This window comes from Typopeltis vanoorti, chromosome 23, assembly GCF_054136105.1.
Source record: "Typopeltis vanoorti isolate ZY-2024b chromosome 23, IOZ_Tvanoo_1.0, whole genome shotgun sequence".
Classification (NCBI taxonomy): domain Eukaryota; kingdom Metazoa; phylum Arthropoda; class Arachnida; order Uropygi; family Thelyphonidae; genus Typopeltis; species Typopeltis vanoorti.
Window position 1 is genome coordinate 51,289,760 of NC_143571.1, and position 25,346 is coordinate 51,315,105.

A 25,346-nucleotide genomic window follows, 5' to 3' on the forward strand; every position below is an offset into this window, starting at 1 on the left:
ACTGGGGAAATCTATCATGTTGTTTTGACTTGGGAGGTAGCAAAACGTGGAAATTCCCATTAAAGGGTATATGTTGAATGATAAGGTAGGTGATTATCAGTGGCGACTCGTGGTTTGAAATCGTGGGGGGGGGGGGGGGGTGCTGCAACTTTCGAAATATACATACACATTGTAAGTACGGTGTATACGTATTTCGATAAAATATCAAAATTATGGTAAAAATTTAAAAAAAAATTAAACATGAAAATATATTGTTGATTATCGATAAAATTATACAGTTTAGTATAATTCAAAATTACTTTAAAATAAAATCCATTATCATAATCCCAATAATGTTCGAAAATAAAAACTATAACAAATGTTATGTCTTTAATTGTAATTGCCAAATATTTAAAGAGATGGTGTAAACACGATAAGCACTACGAACACTCTACTACTGGCGCAAACTGCATATAAACAACAGTGGAACTGCTCGATGGACAGTGCCGCAGTACGCTAATAGCTCGCATCTCACTACGACGTGCATATGCTTGCGCGCATAGCAATACGACACTGGTAAACACAGTGCTGCTAGCGTCCTTCGTCCTCCTAAGTGCTACAAGATGGATTCTTATTATTTTTTATACAAAATAAGAGAATTGTATGGGATTGTTGATGATAAAATTAAATATTACAAGCAAATATAAATAAATTAATAAATATATTTATATATCGAGAAAATTGGAGGTGCTGCAGTTTTGCAGTGCCTATGCACGGGCTGCTCCTGGTGATTATGATCACTTAAGAGGCATTTTGAAGCAATACCATGGCAAAAGATCTGCAAGTGGAAGAATGTTCACAGTGTATGGGGGATAGTCAGGGCTGGTCCTTGAGCACTAGTGCATGGGGAAAAGTCTAAGTAAGGCCCTGGGGATAGTTAAGGGATATCTGGAGGAAGCAATATCACAGTGTATAACAAAGGTCAGGAGGGTAAATTGGGTAGGAGTTACATGGATGAACAATATCGATAAACATGAACTACAAAAAAAAAAAAAAAAAGTTGTGGAGGGTATATAAATAAAGAGAAAGGCGACCAGCATGGTAAGGAAGGTAAAATCAGATTGAGAAAAAATTTGACAAACAGGCACAAGGAAATCCGAGTTTTTTTGTTTTTATTTTCCCGTTATGCAGGAAGTAGGGAAAGAATGACTATAGAAAGATAACTGTATTGAGTGCGGATGGTAGGGTGGTAACAGAGGCAGAAGAATTTGTTAAGCTACTGAGTGATCATTTTTCAAGTGAAGATATTATGAGAGATATTACAGGAATGATGTGAGAAGAAAGTTGACGAATTTGAGGTACTTAGGATATCGCAGAATATGAATGCAAATACAAACTGCGAGTTTGAATGGGATATCAGCTTACATTTTAAGAGAATGCGCAGGGAACTCCGTGACGTTTTTGACTAGGCTATTTAAGAACTCAGCTATGATGAAGTCCAAAGAGAGTGGAAGGCAGGCAAAATAATTCCTTTGTATAAAGGAGAATCTAAGTCTGTGATAGCAAATTATAGGCCAATTAGTGTCTCAGGAGTGGTGGTAAAAGTTCTGGGGATGGATATGAAACTGATGATATGCATAAAAGGGTGGCTGATGGACAGATAATACCAAAATAGTAGTATATGGAGTGTGTGTGTGTGTGTGTATATATATATATATATATATATATATATATATATATATATATATATATACATATATATATATCACATCATCAGCCATTATCGATCCACTGCTTGATGAAGGCCTTTCCAGGATTACTCCAAAACTGTCTGTCCATTGCTCTCCTTTGCCATGTCACTCCTGCAAATCTGATATCATTAATCCACTGTGATCGGCCTCGTGGTCGTTTTTACTCTCATTGAATCCAGTCCAGAACTTCTTTTGTCCATCGTTGATCTTGTCTTTGAGCAATATGCCCAGCTCATTGCCACTTCAGATATTTCACTCTTCCTATGTGTCTGGGACTTCGGTTTGATTTCTTATCCATGTATTCCTTTTGTGATACCAAGCATACTTCTTTCCATATTAAATTCTGTTGTTCTTAATTTTTGAATTTCCTTTGCATTCAGTGTCCATGTTTCACAGCCATATGTCAATATAGAAAGAATAGATTGGTTAAAAACGTTTCTCTTTAGGCATAATGATAGTTGGCTTTTGAATATTGAAAACAGTTTTCCAAATGCTTTCCGCCCAAGCATTGTGCGCCTTTTAATTTTGTTCCATTGATATCTGTTGTCCTAAGTATATGTAATGATCTACTTGTATAATTTCCTCATTATTGATTTTTATTATTTTTGGTTGGACATAGTACTAAATTGACCATGACTTGAGTCTTCTTTAGGTCAGATGTTTTGCTAGCAATTTGGAGTTCATGGATACCAGTCTGTAATTCATGCGCAGTTGAAGTAAAATAAGTTATCCACAAAGCCTAGATGGCTTAAATAGCTTCCGACCTTTCCAAACAAGAAGTTTGAATATTTCTTCTTGACCCACTGTGAATAATTTTGGAGATATTGTGTCATCACCTTGTCTTATACCTCTCTGTATTTCCACAGTAGAGATGTTTCCATTGAATTGAATTGCTGCTGTGGCATTGGTGTATGCTGATTTGATGGTCGTGATGTATGGCTGCTCCACTTGTTGGTTTCATAATGCTTTAAGTATTGCACAAGTTTTAAGGGAATCAAAGGCTTTCTTGTAGTCAATAAAACCAAGATATATAATGGTAATTGATATTCATTACACCGTTCAATAATCTGCTGTACAACTTGAATATGGTCCATTGTACTAAAGTTCATCTGTTCTTTTGGTTGTGCTAGGTCTAGAGTCGCATAAAGCTTATGAGCTAAGAGTTTTGTAAACCAACGATAGTAGACTGATAGGTCGATAGTCCTTCAAGTCTTCTACTTCGCCTTTTTTATATATCAGAATTAGGGTAGCCTTCTTCCATGCTGTTGGTCCATCATTTTTCCTCAGGCATAAAGTAAATAGTTTTGCCAAGAGTTTGTAGATTATTTCTCCACCTGTTTTTAGAAGTTCAGTTATAACTGTATCCTCCCCTGCAGCTTTCCCATTTTGCAAGCTCCACATAACTTCTGGTAGAATTTGTGGTACTTCAGCTGTTTCGTAGTTGCCTTCACTTATTCATCATCCTGATACACTAAGTAAAATTCTTCAACTCTTTTTGCTATAACATATCTCTGGTGATGGTCCCATCTTGTAGATTGACTGCAGCCATCTGTTTGTTGCTGTTCATCAATTGCTGTTTGGCTTTCTTGAGACTACGGTTGTTTTCAATTGTTTGTTGTATGAATTTACAATTGAAATTTTTCATTTCTTCTGTAATATGTTTTGTAAAATTCCGTGTATTCAATTTTATTCTGTAGATTAGTTGATTATTTCATTTCTCTTCGTTTCTTAAGTGTTTTGTTTCTTCAGAGATAACGTCTTGTTTCTGTTCTGTGGTACCAGCTATTTCAAGGGAGCGTTGTAAAAGATTTTTTGGTAATAGCGTCATTACTTTCTGATAGATCAGCATTGTCATCTATAATAAGATGTTTAAATCTATTGCTTAGTTCTTGCTTAGTTCGTGTTGGAATATATGTATATATATATATATATATTTTTTTTTTTAACGTTGTGTTTGTGTACATCTAAGTTTTGCTTTGATCTTCGAAACATTTTTCTTTCTTTTTGGCAATTTATTTGAATTTTACCATACCCTACGATGGTCATTTCGAATGCTGAAGGTGTTTACAACAGAGCAGTTTTGAAAGACGTTTTTCTTATTGCTGAGGATAAAGTCAATTCCACTAATTTTTCCATGTCTACTTTGTTTTTTTTTTCTTGAAAAAGGAATTCATGACACAAGCTGTGTACCATAATAAGGGAACTATACTCCAAATTGATGAAGCCAGGAATTTGGGGGGGGTGTAATAGTAGAGAGCTGGGTTGTTTGGAGGGGTTATTGCTAAAGTAGCCAGTGGCTATGATCATCAAGCAAAAATTGTTATACTTTGGACTACACGAGCAAATGACAGTCTAGAGAAGATGATGATGCTTGCTAAAGTTGATGGAAGCAGAAGAAGAAGAAAACCAAGAATTAAATGGGTGGATGGAGTTAGAATTCTGAATTTCAGAATTAGAAAATTCTGAAAGACATGGGCAGGGACTGATCTGAATGGAGAGTGTATGTTCATGGGATCACTAGGAATCGAAAACTACTCGATGGAACATAACAAAGCCATGTTATGTTCAAGGGATTACTTGATTATTGAAGAACACACTAACAAGTAGAGATAAGGAAGTTATTCCACTTTATAAAGCTTGACACGTCAACATCTGGATTGTGCTCACGTCGCGTATAGTGGATTTCTTGGGGATGAGGCAGTGGAGAGTATCCAGAGGCGAATGGTCTGTGGAATGCTCCCTCTGAGAACAGATTGAGGGTTTTGCCTATTGCAAGAGCCGATTGATAGGCAAACATTTTGGATATACGAAAAATTTAAGTTAAAGGATTTTGTAGGATTGATGTAGGGGAAATCGCTAGGTTTGTTTAAAGAACGCTCCGCTTCAAGTAAGTTTGACTAATTAATTGTAAATGAGTGTGTTTATGAATAAGAGTTACGGCAGAAATTGGGCACCTTCACTGTTTGGGCTTGTTTGCAATATCGTGAAACTTAGAGCGGGTTACAGTAACCGGCGAAGGAAAGATGGCGGCAGCTTTATCTTTACAAGAATTTAATTTTGATTTTAGTTGTTTTGTGAAATGCGAGGTGTGCTATATGTATTCGTTCGATTATGTAGATAAATTATGGATATTTAAGGTAGACGGAAACAGGGTGAGTGCGAAGTGTGGTCTGAATGGGGACTTGAGATTTAACATATTGGTAACTGGTTAGTAGTGAGAATGTCATTAGAAGAATGAGTGCTCGTCCGATAGCAAAGAGTGAGTGTAAAAGAACAGCAAAAAATTGGAGAAAAAAGTTTTGATAAAGCGATCTGATGAACTTAACAATTGATTGTACTAAGAATGACGAAAGCGATACGAATGTAACGTAAGTTGAAAAACAAGTGTAATTAACGGTGAGGTGGCGTTGACGTCGAACAAGCATGTATGATTGGGGATAAAATTGAGAGCGCAAGATTTGAAAGCAGAGTTGGTTAAGATGAGGCAAGGCAAGAATGATCATACGGATGTGGAGTGAAAGGAAGAGAATTCGAGATTTGGAAGAGCGAAGACAACAAAAACGAATGTCAGTATGACAGAGCCAAAAAAAAAAATCTCGAGTGGTGGCGTATGGGGATTCTATTAGAGATGTGGTAAACGAGAAGATGCAAAAGGTTTGTTCTCATGGAGTTAAAATAAGGAATGATTGAGGCATTGGATATGAGGAGTAAGCGAGCAAGAGAGTTTGTAGTGGTAATCGGGACAAATGACTTGACTCGGAACAAGGTAAACTTAAGAGCGGATATCAGGAGGTTGTTGAGAAGGATAAAAGATAGTGTGATAGGAAAGAGTGTGTTGCCCAGGTATGACTGATGAAATGATACAGAACAAATATCATGAATGGTATGCTAGCAGAAATGTGTGGGGACAAAAGAATGACTTAATATGTGGAATGAGTTTGAAGGATTGAACAGTATAAGCGTGATGGATCACATTTGAATGATCATTTGGAGAGACTGCTGTTGCTGGGAGAGTCATGTGTGCAGAGAATGAAATTAAGTAAGAAGCGATGTAAAAGATCAGGAAAGTAATGAAGGAGAGATTGAAGTGTAGCATGAGTGTAGAGAATGAAAGAACAAGAGTGCAAGACAAACAGGGAGACTCAGGGTGGACAGGGGAACACAGCATGAGAAAGGCTGATGCACCAAGAGGATGTGAATGTGTGTGTAGACAAAAAGGGAAGGGGATGACCTGGGATATATGGAAAAACAGTTGGATTTAGAGGGTTTGGGGATGAGTAAGAAGAAAAAGAAATGGATTGAGGAAAGTATAGAGGTCACATATAATTGGTATCAGTGAATCTTGTTATACATTCAAGAATGAGCTGTTATGTTTCTATACATACAAATGCTAGAAGTATCAGAAACCAAGAAAATGAAACTGTTGCATTGATTGAATTCATTCACCCAAAAATTGTTGAAATAAGCTGCGCACACACACACACACACACAAAAGATTGAAGGATAAAATGGTACAACTGCTGCAGAGGATATAGTTGAGATATTTAGTGAGCAGTTCATAAAGGTCTTTCATCCTTTTGAAAGTGACATCATGGAGAGTTAGAGAGCAGTTGATGAGAGTTGTGAGAAAGAGGTATACAGGGAATTGAACAAACTTTGTTAATAAGGCTGTGGGGCTCGGTATATTACCACATATTTTGGGTGAATGGACTCAATATATTATCACATATTTTGAAGGAATGTGCCAGGGATTTGATATCAGCCATCACATATTTAATGAGTCTTACATTGGGTCAAGTTCCAAAGGAGTGGAAAGAAGACAAGATTGTGCTGCTTCGTAAGGTGATGAAACTCGAGCATCAAATTATAGGCCTATCTGTGTCAGTTTCATGTTAGTGTTGGAGGCTGGTAAGAATGAGGGTTAACAACAGTGATATTTTTGATGGATAGCATGGATTTGCTAAAAGGGAGGTCATGCTTTAATAATCTTATTACAATAAGATGAAGGCTTCATTGGAGATAGATGCATACATAGTGGTATACTTGAATTTTGCAAACTTTTGATAGATTACTGTATGATAGTCAAACTAAAGTGAATGGGGTCAGACATTAGACTAGTGCATTGGATTGGCTAGCTGATAGATTTCAGCAATTTGTGAATGGTGGAGCAATATCCCAGAAGAGGAAAGCCACTAGTGGTATACTTCAGGATCTGTTTTAGGGCCACTGCTATTTAATCTACATGTTAATCATATTGGGAAAGATTTGGATGGGGGATATTCGGCTTTGCAGATGATGCAAAGTCGGGATGAAGCTTGAGGAGTAGCGCAGATGTTCTGCCCTTATAAGACTTGGATAGAGTGAATGGTCACAGGAGCGTGTGTGGGGGGAATGCCAGTTAAATGTCGCAAAATGTAAATTTTTTTCTTTTTAAGGTTACGTGGTGGTCAGCATTCATGGTTAAGAATTTACAGAGAAAAAAGTGTTAAAATAATTACTTTACTTAATATTAGGAAAGTAACAATTGACTGACTTCTGTATTGAGGTCATCATTAGAAAAATACATAAGAACACAAGCTATATGCTATTGCACTCAGCAAAGGTAAAACAAATCTAAGCTGCTTATTAATCTTTTATCTAGCCTGACCGCTAGTGGTAAAAAAATAAAAATAAAAATAAATTTAAAACAGAACTATAGTGAAGGTTGGTCGATTGGTAGAGCCTCTGCTATTAATCGCTCACAAAAACTTAAGTTTGAGCACGGTTAGCAGTTAGAAGGGGTTCAATCGTTCAATGGTGTTGGCACACTCTCCCTCGATGAGTCTTTGGACTCCCTGGTGGTGTCACATAATTTCTAAAGTCCTTGTATTGAGATTTCCTTCTGGGCTTGTAGCAACCTGAACAAGCTCAGAAATCTCAATAAAAGAGGACTTTAGAAGTGTTTATTGTAGTTCTTTTTTAATTTATTTTTATATTTACTTTTTTAAAACTATTTTATTTTTAATTTTTTTTACCACTAGAGGTCAGGCTAGATAAAAGATTAATAAGCAGCTTTTAGATTCATTTTACCTTTAAGTGCAATAGCATGTAGCCTGTTCTTATATGTATTTTTCTGATGATGATGACCTTAATACAGAGGTCAAAACATCAATTGTTACTTTCCTAATATTAAGTAAAGTAATTATTTTAATGTGTGTTTTGTCTCCCTAAACTCTTAACCATGAAATTTGCAAAATGTAAGGTTTTAAATTTTGGGAAGCAAAGATGAGATGTAGAATTTACACTTGGTGGGGATATATTGTTGGAGGTGGAGGAAATAGATCTTTGGATGATGGTGGATAAGGATCTAAAATTTAGAAGACACATTACCAAAATTGTGAGGACAACATGACAAATTCTGGGAATGATGCAGAGGATACAAACTTGGAACTAATCTCTACACAGTAGTCCACATATGGACTACTGTGTAGAGATTTGTTCGCCTGGTTTTCAAAAGGACCAAGAGATGTTGGAAAGGTCCAGAGGCAATTGAGTAAGGTAGTTTCTGATCTCTGGAATGTTGAATATGAGAAAAGTTGCGAAGATGCAATTTACAGAGTCTAGTGATAGGAGGAAGAGGGATGATACGATAAAGACATACAAGTTGATAAGGGGTTATTATAAGATCAGTGAAGCTTTTCAGGAGAACAAGAGCTCATTTCTGAAACTGTATAAGGAGGGTGTGAACAAGGGTGTGAGAAGCAGGTGTTTTGCATGCAGAGTACGAGTGTGGTGTCTGCAAAGAATTTCCATGTGTTTAAGGCAAGGTATGATGAGCTGTGTGTGTGTGTGTGTGTGTGTGTATGACAAAGGGATCTCCTAGAAGTCTTTCACTCCATGGGGTCTTGGGATAAGACGTTTCAGCACTTGGCCAAACACGTACTAGATTTTTCTCTTGGAGAGTGGTGAATGAATAGAATGTGTTGCCTGAATCACATGCAAGTGCTTTGTTAATGGTTTCAAGGAGAGATACAATAGATATTGTGTTGATAGTTTGGGTCTCCCATGACAAGTTTTAGGACTCCATGGAGGTGCCTGCGAAATTATAATAATAGGTATGGAGACTTCATAGTGAAGAATTTATGGAGATAACACAAGTTAGAATAATTACTAAAAATGTAATTACTCATTAAAAAGGAACATTCGATGTTCCGACCTCTGTATTGAGGTTATCAAGAAAACATGTACTGGATACAAGCTACATGACAATACACTACACAAAAGTAAGATGAATCTAAATGTTTGTTAATCATTTACCCTAGCCTGACCTCTGGTAAGAAAAAAAAAAAAAAAAAAATAGAACTGCATTAAACAATTTGTAAAGATTCTTGTATCAAGATTTTTCTGTTTGGGGTGTTCTGGATGCTATACAGGTTGAAGATGGGTCCCCCAAATTCTTGAAATAATTAATCCATCATTCTTGTTCAGATTTGGATGATTTGAGCATTTCACAGGCTTCTTTGAATTTTCTTTCAAACCAGGTTTTTGGTGCAGTGTAAGGACTTGGTGCCTTTCTTGATAAGGTAATTAACGTGCGTGTGTTGTGTCTCCATAAATTCACTGAATGCTGACCACCGTGTAACCTTAAAAGAAAAGTATGGAGAATCCTAGACAATGTACGTTTTTTTTTTTTATTGCAAGGTAACGATGACCCATTGCTGCCATACTGAGAAAGATGACTAGAAGAGATTATTATTACTATTATGTGACACCTCCAAGGAGTCCAAAAACTCGTATAGTATATGTGCATCTGGATAAAGATATGTTATGTACATTTTTAACAGTACAAGCAAAATATATCATTTTATTGTTGAACTCTCGAGAACTACACACAAACCATTTCTTAAAATGAAAACCTTGCAGCAAAGCAAATCTGACAAAATAATCTTTTTATTACAACTTTCTCCATTTTACATCATGTACTATTTTCTTTAATCTTAATATAAGATCTTTATTGAGCTCATGACTACATAGTCAGATTAAGTGCTAAATACAGATTATCACAAATGATCATGCTGTATACAAAATAAGCATTTTTTTTTTTTTTAAATAACAAATGATTATTTAAAAAATGGTGTAAGAAAATCCCAACTGAATTTGGTTATACAACTGCAGTATCCTCTTTAAATCCTATGGGATCATGTATCTTAATGTATGGTAATATGTGAAATAGAAGTCATTAGGAATTCCTTAATTACAGCTAAAGTTATAAAATAAGTATAAAATAAGTAATGTTTAATCACTTGAATATAAAGCATTTTTACTTTCCTGATATAGTATTTTTTGTTATGTTACGCATTTTTCACTTAGATTTAAATAACATTATCTTTAAAATATACATAACACAATACGATATTTACATTTGTACATGATGAACAACAGGAATGCTTCAACAGCAAAACAGTTGATTAATGAAAGTACAATACTATTTACAGTATTTTTTTGATTGTTTCTGAGAAAGCCATTAATCTTTGAATGAAATATCAAAACATTGTTAGAGTTCACAAAGAATCTAACACAAACATTCGGTTAATTTACTCAGTTTCTCAATCTGAAGATATTATACCATCAGCTCTCACTATAGCAAACACTTATCACACATTAAGTACTTGCTATGCTAAAGAAAATTTATTGTAACAAATTATTTGCTATAACAAACTATTCCTGTGGTCCCTATGAGTTTGATATAGTGACAGCTAACTGTATTAAAAACACACATTTTGTTGGATGATTAAGTGCAAATTCTAGGCTATAATCTTAGCCTACAGCATTAGTGCTATTTTAGCAAATACACTGAAATGTTATTGCAATGAATTTCTGAACAACAGCTGGGTTTTAATAACTTCTACCATGTTTTTTTTCATTTATTTTATTTTTTTAATTATACGGTTATATTCGGGATTAAAATCACAATTAGCTTTCAGATTTTAGGAGGGAAAAAAGCTGAATATTAATATATATTCAGTATTGAGAATAAATAAATACAGGTTCTGAAATTAACCTCTCTCAATCAAGCATGTAATTAGATGAAATGAATCCAAATGAAATGTGAAGCTAGTGAAAAAATATTTACATATTTAGTAACTATCTCTCTCAACCTAAAGTTAACCAAATTAACAACCAAACTCATTACATAAGAACTCTTACCATTTTTTTTTTTTTTATAATTCCATAATTACAATGGACGATTTTTTTTCCTGCAAAATGAGTAATGGTATTAAATATCACTTAATTCTGACAGATCTCGCACTGCAATGGTGAAAGTTTACAATGGTAAATTAAAAGGATGTAAAATGAAGACAAATAATTAACTCATGAAAGCAATGAACGGATTTCGTTCTAGTCAACAATCTGATGTAATCTATAATTACAATTCAAGTGAAAATATTGCAAAAAAAAAAAAAAATGCACATTCAAGCTTCCGTTCTTTTTCACAGCCTGCTTCTCGTCCAGTTTCAGTTCCAACCAACAGTGACCAGAGATTTTCTTCTCTCCAAATGTGTTCCTGCTTAAAAGCATGGTCTCCGATGTTCGACACACTGCTTTAATGAAAGAACTACAGAGCAACTGGAATAGTAATGGGAATATCTCAAAAAACGAAAATGAACAACTGTCTATTCCTTTCAACATAAGCCTTTTGAACCAAGGGAAAAGAAAACAGATAATTCCATTTCCTTATCTACCCAGATGCATATGCTTGAGAGTGATTTAGCCTTAATAAAAAAAGGAAGTTTCCAATGTACAGAAAGAACTTATTGCTTTTGAATCTAGTTTAATAACAATGAATTTGGGTGCAGAAAGAGTTACTAACAATGTTAAAGAAATGTAAACAAGCATCAGGATAAAGTTGGAAGAGACGCAGATTCTGCATGGTGATCTATGTTTTCCGAGAAATAAGCAAAACCTGTGAAGAACAACTTATGCTAACTCAAGAATGCAAACTTCTGTAGCCACATTTAAAAGATACAACAAAGATGTCTTTTTTACAAATTGACCCTGTCATCCAGCACTGATGCATATTCCTATGTTTTAAAGTTATCTGTATGTTTTCAAAGTCATTTTATACTTGAGTGTTTAAAATATTTCAAACCAGTCAAAATATTTCACTTTTATAAAAAAACAAACCCAGCATTGCCTTTCAAAATAAATGAAATATTCTCTACAAAAAAAAAAAAAAAAAAAAAAAAAAAAAAGAGGAGAGAATACAAACAGTAGGAGAGAGGTATGCTAGAAGAGGAGCAGTAGAAGAGAGGGAATGAGAGAGAGGTATGGGAATGATAAAAGAGAAACAAATAGAAACAATAGAAGAGAGGGAGTGAGAGAGAGAGAGAGAGATGGGAATGATAGAGGGGAGAATTTTACAATCCGAAATGGATGATAGATTTTGCCTTTGTGACCGACATCTCATTGCATATGAATGACCTAAATACGTGGCTACAATCCAAAGATCAACTGGTGCACACTGTTTGATCACAACAAAGCTTTGGTAGCCAAGCTCAACCGTTGGGAGGCACAACTTGCAAAAAAAGACAACTTATTTTCAGCTTCTCGCTGGGTCCAACTGTTCATCTCTTGATGAATATGCTACAAAATTAGCCGTGTTGCGAAGCAAGTTCGAAGAGAGATTCAGTGATTTTTGTAACCAACAGTCTTCTTTAGATTATTTAAAGTAAAGAGCCAATAGGCTTCATTTTGGTGATGTAAAACATTATTTAAATTAAGGGGATATTAAATCCCACATTGTTTTAAAACCGAATAAGAAACTCAAAGATCGGAATCAAAGAGTTTCGTGCCGAATATAATAACTATAAACGTATCGGCGACTACTAGCGTAAGCTAAGGCACGTAGTTCAAGTACGTAGTACAAACTAGGGCAACTCGTTGCAAAGGTGGAGAAAGTTCTGATCGCTATTCTTAGTATTTTCCATAATGTAAAACCCATCTCCTAGGAGATGTGATGTTATACATTATGGTGGGAGGTCACTACCCAGACTCGTTTCGATCTTTATTGAGATCTCATCAGTGAGTAGCTAGACCAAAGTATAATACTAAGGCTAGTAGTCACTGATACGTTTATAGTTACTATATTCAGCATGAAACTCTTTGATTCCGATCTTTGAGTTTCTTATTCAGTATTAAAACAATGTGGGATTTAACCCTTAATTTAAATAATGTCTTCTTTAGATTTATTTTCAATGCCATTCAATGTCAATGCTGCCGAAATGCCAGGCTCAGTATAAATGGAGCTGCTTGAACTCCAAAACAACTCATCTTTGAGAGAAAAATTATTCAATATGCCCTTGCTTACATTTTACAAAGACTACATTTCTGAGGACGCATTCCCTAATCTTCGCCAGCATGCTTTGAAGATGTGTGCTTTGTTAGGAAGCACATAGGTGAGCAGTTCTTCTCCAGAATGAAGCATGTGAAGTCCAAGACAAGAATTCAGATTATGGACCAACATCTTGAGAATACTCTGCACATAGCGACTTCCGACATTGACAAGCTGGTCAAGGAAAAACATTGTCAAGTTGCCCATTGACATTGTAAAAAATTGATGTTTTCTTTATTAAATATTTTTTTTTTGTATTGATTGTATTTACTTATAGTGAACCCGACTCCTACCTATGCTCTTAAAGCTGAGTTTGTTTATTTTTATAGGATTTTATGTAAAGTATCAAATGCACAGCGTTCCTTGTGAATCTGGAAAGCATCTTACAATTCTAAATATTGTAGTATAGTTAATGGCCCGCAAGCTTCAGTGAAATTTTTAATGCGGCCTGCACTGTCTGAAAAGTAGAAGATCCTGATGTAGATGGATTGATACCCTATAAAGTGCCTTAGAATACAGAAATATAAAATCTGATAATATGGAATATTGACAGAGAATGAGCTAATCTGGACGTAAAGTGTTGATTGATAGGAAGTTAGTAATGATGTGACTTTTCATGTAGTACTATCAAAAGATCCTGTACACCCCTGAGGATATATGTCAAGAATTTGATGATGAGAAATTAGGTAGAGTAATAGTTAATCAAGGTGATATGGAGAGCTTGCAGAACAATTTAAATAGGCTGTCAGTATGGACAAAAGATAATGAGTATCATTTTAATATTGAAAAATGTAAACTTTTGCATTTTGGAATAAACAGATTATAAGCTGTGTGCCATGCTGATGGAGCTGTACTCCAGGAAATAGATGAAGCTATTGATTTAGGGTTGGTGGTAGATAGAGAGTTAAAGTTTAGTGGACATATTGCTGAGTTTGCTAAGGTAGCTCATATGATTACTTTGCTGTTGAACACATTTAAGAGATAAGGAAGTTGTTATTCCTCTTTATAAGGTCTTGATATATCCACATCTGGATTACTGTGCTCAAGTCTCTTCTCCTGGATTTCTTGGGGATTAGGAAGCGGTGGAGAAGATTCAGAGGAGAGCTACCAAGATGGTAATTGGTTTGTGGAATGTTTTCCCTATGAGGAGAGAGAGAGATTGAGGGTATGTGGATTCCAGAAGTTGGTTGATAGGAGAAAAAGAGGATATGACAAACTTTTACTTAAAGGGTTTTATAGGATTGATTCAGGAAAAATGTTTCAGCACTTGGTTAGAGGGGTCACAATAAGAGGTCATCCCTGGAAGTTGAATAAAGGTGTGGTTAGTAGGGATGCAAAGACTAGATTTTGTTTGGAGAGTTATGAATGAGTGGAATGAGTTGCTAGAGTCAGTTGTGTTTTTGTCTGTTAATGGGTTCAAGGAGAGGTACAATAGATTGTGGATAGTTTGGGTCTCCCATGATGAGTTTCAGACTCAATGGAGGTGCCTGTACAATAATAATAGTAGCAACTGAATGCTCATGAAATCTTAACTTTGTTCAAATAAGATGGGGGGGGGGGGGAGGATGCCTTCAAGTATTTTTTTATATTCTTTTTTAATTACAAAGTTATTCATATTATGTAAACTAAAATCTTGTAGCGTTTGATGCTTCATTAAGATGCATACTATAAAATATTAAATCCCCTAAAAAGTTAATGGAATGAGAAACTGATTTGTTTAAAAACACTGAATTGTTTCCTATATAAAAACTTCTAATTCTACTCCACTCACAAAACTAAAATTAAAGTAATTTTCAAAGGAATGTCTCATAAGAATAAAAAACAAAGATGAAGACAGCTGTACACAATACAAGTACAAGGAAGATATTCAAAGTAACTTTTTCACATTTTGTTTGGTGAAGGAAAGCAATCTTAGCTAAATGTTCATAAAGTTTCTGTTCCTTGTCAGTGCTCTCAGGCGACTTCTGAAATCCACAAAACCAAGTGCAAAATCGTCGAGGTAAAGCACAAGTTCCTGCTTTCTCATTTTGTTCAAACTCATCTAGAAAATAAAAATTAACAGTAATATAAAATATTAAATGAAATTTTTGTTATCAAAATGACCTACTTTGCAACAATATATAAATATAAAGATGTATGATATTTTTTCACTATCTCGTGTAAAATTACTAGAAATTATATAGAATAGAAACAGTAAATATAAATTATTTATTGATTACTTAAATTTTTAAAAAAAGAAAACTGAATCCATTTTTGCAAGCCGGTTTAAACAAAGTTAAAAATGTATAACAGAAAGGAATCATACATTGCATACTTTCAGGATCAAATTTTCACAAAAAATAAACCAACATGTTAATTCAAATTATATTATGATGTGATAGCCTGAGAACTCTCCTTGAATAAGCATTTGTTGCCTAAAATGGCTTCTATGAAGGAGTTTCACATCTTTCCAAAAAGTTCCGAGTTCAGCTTCATTGTCACGCTGAGCCAAGCTGGACATGTGCAATTTACTGTAACAAATAGTTTTGTTTAGTAATCCTCCTCTTCTCAGTGGAGTAACTAGGGATAAAAGAAACAGGCTACTGTCCTCTTTCAAAACTAGTAGGCAGCAACCAGGTTTTTTTTTTTTTTTTTTTTTTTTTTTTACAAGGATGGAAACAAACCAAAACCAAGAAAAGCTACTCTTCCTTTAAGCTGAAAGTACATATATAAATAAGGAAGTCATTGTTCTTTACAAGGTTTTCACATAACCATATTCTGGGTTGCTGTGCACAAGTTTAATTGTCTAGGTTATTCGGATATTGGAGGAAATCCACAAATGGGTGACCAAATTCAACAGTTCTGTGGAATGCAGTCAGATTGGAGGGATTACGAATTAATGTGGTTAATAAACAGAGAAGAAAAGATACGATTGATTAGATCCTTAGAAAGAAGTTACTAAGAATAGTTTCACAAATTACCTTAGAACCATTGGGGAATACTTTCATAAATGGAGACTAACACCAAACCTCAATAACATCGAGATTAGCTCTTTTCACCTAAACACCAAATTGGCAAATAGGAAACTTCAGGTCAGCTTTAACAACACAATGCTACAGCACCAAGATTTCCCTAAATATCTGGGTGTTACCCTGGACAGAACACTATCTTTCAAAAGACATCTGGAGAATTCTTTCTTTAAAGATCAGAACCCATAATAACATCATACAAAAACTGTGTGGTTCTACATGGGGTTTTTCTGCTATTACGCTGCAATACTCCACATTGGCCTTAGTCTACTCTGTGGAAGAATATTGTTCACCAGTGTGGCTAAACAGTCCTCATATCAAGAAAATCGACACACAAATAAATGCAGCGATGAGGAAAATAACAGGTTGTGTCAAATCCACCCCCCTCTACTGGTTTCCAACTTTGAGCAAGATTGCACCACCAAACTTACGCAGACAAAATACTCTAGTAAAAGAATGCAAAAAAAAATAAACAGCAATCCCCTGTTTCCGCTACATGAAGACCTCCCATATATAAACATGAATCGCCTTAAATCCCGAGGGTCTCTACTAATACTGGCTGAAGAACTAGTCAATAGCAATTTCAATGTTAATTCAAAATGGCTAGAAACTTGGAAAGAAAAATCGCCGCCAGACTTAAACAAGTATGTCCTTCCCAACCAAAATCCGAAAGGGATTGAGCTTCCACGTCACCTATGGAAAAGCCTAAATAGGATATGCACAGGACACGGTATCTGCGCAGACAGCATATAGAAGTGGGGAAGATCACCTACACCCCAATGTGACTGTGGGGCCATAAATCAAACCATCCAGCACATTGTGGAGAACTGCAGCATAAGAGCTTACCCTGGTGACTGAGAGACTTTTTTGAGGCAGATCCTTCAGCTCTTCATTGGCTATCTGAACTACACTTAAAATTTTAGACTTTTTTTTTTACCTGATATTTGTATACGTGCATTACTTGTTTCACTTTTATTGTCTGCACAAATATGTATTTATATATTCTGATGTTATGTGTCTTTATTATGCCATACGCTAAATAAATAAATTCACAAAAAATTCTTTACAAGAAAACTGAAATAATATTGTAATAATACACACATGAAAAGCATTTCAGAAAACAGTTTTTCTGTATTATTTATCATCATCAAATTCCTGATATACCCTAAGGGGTTGTATGCAATAATTATGATAGTACTACACAAAATAATTAGACCATTACTAACTTTTTTCTAACAATTCACTAACAATTTTCCTCCAAATTATTATTATTATCTTAAGACTTCATGCAGTCACAGACTCATCTAGGTCCCTTTTGTCATATACACAGCTCCTCATACCAAGTCTTAAACACATTCAAATTTTCTGCAGACACGATCTCAGGCAATGCATTCCAATCATTCACAACTCTCCATGCAAAAATCATGCGTCTCACATCTTTATTATACAGCTTATGGGAATGACCTCTTGTTCTCTCCCAATCTCCTACCATTTTATGAAAAACTCTTCAATGTTAATCTTATAACAACCCCTTACTCACTTGTACATCTATCATGTCACCCCCCCTTTCTCCTATCCAACAGACTGTAAATTGCATCTTCTCAACCTTTCTTCAAATTCAACATTCCAGAGATCAGAAACTACCTTAGTCAATTGCCTCTGGATCCTTTCCAGTATCTCTTGGTCCTTTTCAAAACCAGGTGAACAAATTTGTGCACAGTAGTCCATATGTGGCCTAATCAAAGCCTTATACAATGGACCCAGAATCTCCTTACTTCTACAACTCTATGTCCTCTGCATCATTCCCAGAATTTGTGTTGTCCTTACAATTTTGGCAATGTGTCCTCTAAATTTTAGATCCTTATCCATCATCACCTCAAAGATCTCTTATTTCCTCACAAGGAGTAAATTCTACATCCTATGTTTGTTTTCCAAATTTTAAAACCTTACAATGAGTGAAAACATGAGAATAAGAATTGGATTTTGTATGGCGATTCATTGATAAGAGGAGTGCTTGAGAAGAGTGTGATGAAATAGTCTTTTCCTATGCAAAGATTATGGATGTTAAAGATGCTGTAAGAATGCAAAGAGTGAAGGTAAAATATGTTTATTTTGGCTAGAAGTCTGATAAGTAAGTAGATATGAAAGATTTGCTAACACATGCAAAAGAAAAAAAAAAGAGTGAGAAAGCAAAAGTTGTGAGTCAGTCACCACGATGTGATAGAGGTGAACTGAGACAGCTATGATCACAAATGAGTCAGTCCACAGATTGCACAGGAGGAATGGTGTGGGGTTTGTAGATGTGTAGAGTGAGTTTCATGGAAGGATTCATTATTTTCTTGATCTCTCAGTCACAAGACTCATTGGATGAGGTCAACACTAGCGAACACAGTCATATGATAGACTTTGTGGATGTTCTGCATGTTCACTGCCCTCTCAGGCAATGGATCCTACGTTTCTACCACTCTCCATGCAAAAAACTTTCTTACCCTTTTACTCACCATCTCCTTTTGCAACTTCAGGATTGCCTCTTGTCTGTGTTCCTTTCTCTCATTCTACTACATGAAAAATCTCTTTAGTGTTAATATGCTAATAATCCTTCAATAGTTTAAATGTCTCGATCATACCCCCCCCCTCCACTTAGCCTTCTATTTACCAAACTTTGCTATCTGCATGCCCTCTGTCCATCCTCATAAATGCTATACAGTTTTGACATCATTTTTGATATGATATCAATTTCTGCATCCACTCCAAGATTACTTCACCCCTTTCCAATTCCGGAGACCAGATCTGAGTATAGAGATCCCGATGTGGTCTGATCAAAGCTTTATACAATGGGAACAACATTACTGCAATTCTCTGAGACATCTTCAACCTTTGCAATATGAACTCAAAACTTTAAATCTCTATCCACAATCACCCCAAGATCAAAACTGAGTATGAAGCATCCCATCTGTGGATCCAATATTTTAAAACTTTACATTTAGTTGCATTAAACTGATATCCCCATGCCTTTGCCCACAATTTCAGCTTATTCAAATCCTCTTGAAGAGCCAAAACATCAGTACTATTACTAATAGCTCTCCATATGAAACTTCACATCATTTGCAAACTACTGCAAACTAAAAGACTGAACAGCAATGGTCCCAAGACTGAACCATGTGGAACTCCACTCTTAACCTTCCTACTCCCTGATACTGGTCCCCCATATACAACTCTCTGATATCTATCAAAGAGCTAATCACCAATCCAATGCAGTGATTTTAATAGTTTAATTGCCCTTCCTCTTAGGCTAAACAAATCATCTTCTGCCATCAAGCTACCAGTAAAGGCAGTGACTTAAGAAAATTGGAGTTTCTCATAGGAATGTAGCAACCATCTTCTGAGCCAAGTTAGCCAATCTTTGGTGTGGACAGCAGGGTTTTTTCTGCCAGTTTATCTGGGGTTTTTAATTCTGCAAGCAGGCAAACTGGCCCCATGAACACACTCTGATTACAGTCAGGAATACTGACCCAGCCATATTGCCTGATTCGTCAGCTATGAAGGTTCCGAGCCCAGATAAAATTTGGGGGGATTGAGATGGTGCCCCATAAAAAAGGAGACTCACGGCCATAGTGTCATCATATGAAATTATTACCAATCCAATCCACTAATCACATATCCAAACCCATATGATGCAACTTAAAAATCAATTTGTCATGTGGCACCCTGTCAAATGCCTTGGGGAAAAAAACAAAACAAAAACAGTGTATACCTACCTTCATCTGCTGTTCTTGTTACTCTGTTGTAAAAGGTAAATTATTAAAACAAGAGCACCCTTTAAGAAATCCCTGTTGGTCTGCATAAATAATATTACCCTCATTTGTCCAGTTCTTACCAATTTCCCCAAAATCTTAACTATAAAAGAAAGACAAACAAGCTTATTTAATGCTTCCATTCTACCACTGCCCTTATGTAATGGTACAGTCAGTTCCATAGCACTTCCCCTTAAAACATATGATGAAATTCCACCTATTCTCCCCCTCCCACCTTTACTGCCATTTAGCATACTCTGAACACATCCTCTTCATTCATTTCTAACACTTCACCTAAGAATAAAGTCTGCAGTGCCAGGATGGAATACTAATAAAGTGATCACTAAATAGCCAACTATGTCATCTGCTTTGGTCACCTGATTACCATCTCCAACACAACAGGATAATCCATTAACTATCATTTTTCCCCCTACTTGCAACACAGAAAAAAAAAAAAAAAAACTCCTTAGGATTCTCCTTGGATTGCAGTACCTGTCTCCCCTCATATTCTAATTTTTTTCTCTTTACAACGCTAGTCACTTTCCTAGGTTTATATTCCTCATGCAATTGTTTTCCACCTCTCTCTCTATATATATGCCTTTCATAATCATTCTTCTGCAATTCCCCTTTTGTCATCAATTGGCTCCAAATTGCTTTATCTTTTTTATTAGAAGTATATAATCTATCATTACTGTCAACAATTTTTTTTTTTAAGTATCTCTCAAGCACTAACAACCCTGCTTCCTTTAAATTCTTTCATCCATTTTACCACTGCAAGCTGGTTTCTAAGCTATAGTCACCTACCTTATAATTCTACATAACTTCCTTCTGTTTTGATACCTGCCCATGCCTGATACCTGCTCATCCTTAGTTCATGACTGCATGGTCACTCACCAACAGGGGAGAAGTATGTCATCTCAGTCACAATTAGATCCTCTAATACTATGACCAAATCCAGAACTCTCGATCCTCGTGCTCCCTCCACCACATGCTGTCTAAGACAGTTATCCCTCAAGAAATCCAAAAATTTAGTTTCCTTATAATACTGTATGCTGTCTCCTCTGCTCAGTTTATCACTATAGCTGAAATCTCCCATAATGTCCGGTGTGTGCTTACCAAATGAATTTGCCTAAACATTTCCTGCTCATCAACATCTATATTCCCTGGTCTGTGGCAACCCCACTAAATATCTTGTCCAATAAATATCCATCTCACACCATATACTCTTAAAGTCAGTGTTATTTCCACTGAGATTCTCCACCCTGAGAGTGCATAATTCATCTCTTATTCAGGAATAACACTCTGCCATGTTTACCTTCCCTATTGAAATATGCTATACCCTTTGATGTCTATCCCCATTAAGAACATCCTCTTCAATTCATCCTTTCTCAAGCCACTATCCAACATGAGGCCATCCCTGCAACATTCCACTTGTGCAAGTCTAGTTTCCTTCTACTGAAACACTCACTTGCTAAGAAAACAGTCTCTCCAAATGCCTGAACCCTTCTGCATTTAAATGCAATCCATCTCTTGCATACAGCTCCTCAAATGTACCTCACTCATCCACATATTCCAGACCCCTTTTCCTGTGCATTCTCACTATTATCTCATTCGTCATCACTTTTCTCCTCCACTCTGCATTATCATACTTCTCTTCTAGTGCCTCTCCCTCCTTCCTCTCACCTCTCCATGCCTTGCTTCCACACTCTTGTATTTCCTTGCTTCCACACTCTTGTATTTCCTCTCTTCCATTCTCTCACCTTCCTCTCTCCCTTGCTCTCTGATGAAGAGAGGGCAGTTCATTTGAGACTATCTGGTGTGAGAATAGAGACCAATAAGACGAAATATGTAATTGGCTGCTGCTGTTGTAGTCCAGGGGTATAAGAGAGAATGTAGATGATATGCATCAGAGTGCATGATGAGTACAGGTCCAGTAATTATTATGGGAGATTTCAACTATGGGGACAGACTGATGGAGGAATGGTTACAGGGAGTGAAGAAAATGGAAATTTATACAGCTGCTGAGATATAATTACCCGAGGCAACACCAGATTTTAAAAGTGCTGGATCTGATCATAGCATCAGAGTTCATCAGTAACCAATCTAGCTTTGCTGCCTCCACTTCAGAAAATTGATCATGTATAATTACAAAGCAGGTGATTATGACAAGCTGAAGATTTGCTTTTCAGCAGTACCATGGCATAAAACTTTGGAGGGGAGAGATGGTGGTGGTACATGGAAAGTGATCGAGGAGTGTTTGAAGAAAGCAGTATCAGAACGTATACCCAGAGTGAAAAGGATAAATCAGGTAATGTACTTAGATGGATGAATGTGCAGAAAGACGTGTTTGCCATACATGTTGATTAATTTTTAATGGTATAGATGAGAACACAGACTGATAAGAAAATAACTATTAACTGGTTGCCGATATTTGGCTGGTATTATATCCAGCATCTTCAGAGCACAAAAAGTTGTCACAAAAAGAGCAGTTGTCTCGCATACTTGACAAACTGTTTGTGCTCTGAAGATGCTGGATAGAATACCAACAAAATATCAGCAATATGTTAATAAACGATTATTTTCTTATCAGTCTGTGTTCTTATCTATACTGTTAAAATTAATCAACACAGATGAATGAATAGCATCATTCATTAAGCAGGAATTGCAAAGGGAATATAAAGAAAAGGTGCCATACAAGGAACAGGCAAGAAGAATGACCCATATGGTAAGGAAGTCCAAAGCTAATAATGAGAGAAATTTTGCTGATGAGGCCAAAATAAATCCTAAAAAGAGGAATGACTATTGAAGGATGACTTTAAAAAAGTGCCGATGGTGTGGAGGTAACAGAAGTAAACCAAATAGTTGAATTGCTAAGCAAGCATTTTGCAGAGTATACCATTAGGTGGTGATGTTGCAATGCCAGATGGGATAGACTGATGGAGGAATAGAGATTGGAGAAATGGAAATGCTTAAAATATTGCACAATTTCAATGAAAACATAAGCTATAGGATCAGATGGCATATCAGCACTTGTATTATGAGAATGTGCAAGGGAATTATCAGCTTCTCTGACAAGTTGTTTAATTTAAGCCTCAGTACCGGGAAGGTGCCAATGGAATTCGAAAAAGCAAAATAATTCCACTACATAAAGGAGGCTCCCAAGCAGAAATAGCAAATTATAGGCCAATCAGCACGTCTTAGGAGTAGTGGTTAAAATATTTGAGAAATTGGTGAAAGATAGAATTCAAGAACTGGGTGGATAGGCATATGATACTTTAAGGGACAACATGGTTTTGTGAAGGGTAGGTTGGTTTTGCCTTAGTAATCTGCTTACTATTTATAATAAACTGACAGTGGAGTTAGATAAGGGAAATGGCTAACTCGGTGATATTGCTGAACTTTGAAAAAGGCATTTGACAGGATTTCACATAGAACTCTATTATGTACAATGGAGAAAATGGGAATGGACATGAATCTTACAATTTGGATTAGAGAATGGATAGTTATTAAAGTGGTTTATGGAACAGTGACTCCAGGAAAGGTACGTGATCAGTGGTGTACCACAGGACTCAGTACTTGGTTCACTGTTGCTAACATTATACAACAATGACATAGGAAATGATCTGACAGGAAATATTCAGTTTGCTGATGATGAATGACAAACTGGGAAGAGCAAATGAAGGTGATTAAGAGATCCTGCAGGAAGACAAACAGACTAGCAGTATGGAACAAAGGTAAATGGCTGCAAGTTTAATGTGGTTTAGTGTAAGGTGATGCACTTTGGGAAGAAGAGAACACAAGCTGTGTACTATATTGATGGAAATGAACTACAGGAAACTGATGAGGAGGAACTTGGGGAGTAATTGTGGACAGGAAGTTGAAGTTTAGATGGCATGTTACAAAAGTAGCCAAAAAAAGTACATCATATTACATGGTTGCTGGAGAACATGCTAACAAGACTGGATAGAGAGGTTATTGTTCCCCTCTATAAGGCCACATCTGGACTGCAACACACAGATCTGGACACCCAGATTCTGTGAGGATGAAGAACTGGTGGAGGGTCTGTGAAATGCTCTTTATGACAATAGATAGATGGTCTGTAGATTTTAAAAACTAGCTGATAGGCAAAAAAAAGAGAGAGACATGATAGAAGCATATTAGTTATTAAAGGAATATTATAGGATTGACACTGCCTTTTTCAGTATATGGTAGGAGGAGAGAGAGAGAGAATGAAGGGTCACTCAAGGAAATTGTATAAGAACAGAGTTGGCAAGGATGTCAGGCAAATTTTTTATTTTTTTATTTTTATTTTATTTTATTTTTTTTTAAATTGGAGGGCAATGAATGGGAGAATGGTTGCCAGAACTGGTTGTGAGTGCAGTGCATCAGTGAATGAGAGGTATGGTCAGTATTGTGCGAGTAACTGATGTCCCATTATGATTCTTCTAACACCATGGAGATACCTATATAATAATAATACAGTTTGCTGTATTGTTTCAGAATTTTTCTGAAAGATAGGAAGACAAAAAGGAGAGGAAAAGTACTGTTAATAATTGCAGAGGATTGTGTCTGTCAAGAGTGGAAACTGAAAATGTGCACATGCATATTCAATCTGTATGGAGTGAAGTTGAAATTGACTAGTATATGTGATGACAGGATGCTGTTACAGACCAGGGAATGTAGAGAATATTGATTGTGAAATGTTTAGACAAATTGGTTGGGCATGTAAAAAAGATGATTTTGATAGGAAACTTGGAAGGAGGAGATAACATATGGGAAGGGGGACAGCGAGTTCATTGAATTTCTAAGGGATACTATCTTAAGCAGCATGCGACAGAAGAAACTTGAGGTTTTAGATGTGGCTGATAATGAGGTATTAACACTGCTACCAATTTGTGAAAGTAATCAGGAGGTACTTGTTTGGGTGGTGAAACAATAAAAGGTTATTGCTAAAAAAAGTATATGTGGAATTATAAGGTGGATGATTATGGGAAGCTCTGTAGTCAACTAGCATCAATACATTGGGTAGATGAGCTGTGAAGAAAAGACGTTGATAGTACATGGAAATACATAAGGCAGTATCTGAAATGTATAACTGCATACCCTGAGTTAAGCAAATAAATAGAGTAGGAGTGATTCCCGTGTGGTCAGGGCCGGCATTACCATTTAGGCAAACTATGCAACCGCCTAGGGCACAAGCCATGAAGGGGCACAAAAATTCAAGCTATGCTTTATTCATATCTTACTAAAATATCAAAATTAAATAGCGATATACGATTTAGGTATCGATTCTTTTTCCTTATCCCTCACACTAATTTACTATTTAACTCTTGGTTCTTTTTTGTTCCTTACCTAAATGATTTGAACTTACCGCTATTTAAAATTCAGTTAAGATAAATATTTTAAAAAAATTAACATTTTAAAATATTAAATTTCGGTATTT

The 25,346-nt window shown here is 35.9% G+C and overlaps 1 protein-coding gene across 1 annotated transcript in view; it reads right to left on the reverse strand.

Moving 5' to 3' along the window:
- Positions 1–9,553: 9,553 nt before the first annotated feature.
- The window catches only part of LOC150093847 (sodium/myo-inositol cotransporter-like), a 252,092-nt gene continuing 236,299 nt past the window's right edge, over positions 9,554–25,346 (reverse strand). Inside the window, exon 15 of the mRNA XM_090412588.1 lies at positions 9,554–15,142. Coding sequence (XP_090268714.1) covers positions 14,895–15,142 — 248 coding nt within the window. The 3' untranslated portion in view covers positions 9,554–14,894. The remainder of the gene's footprint in view (positions 15,143–25,346) is intronic.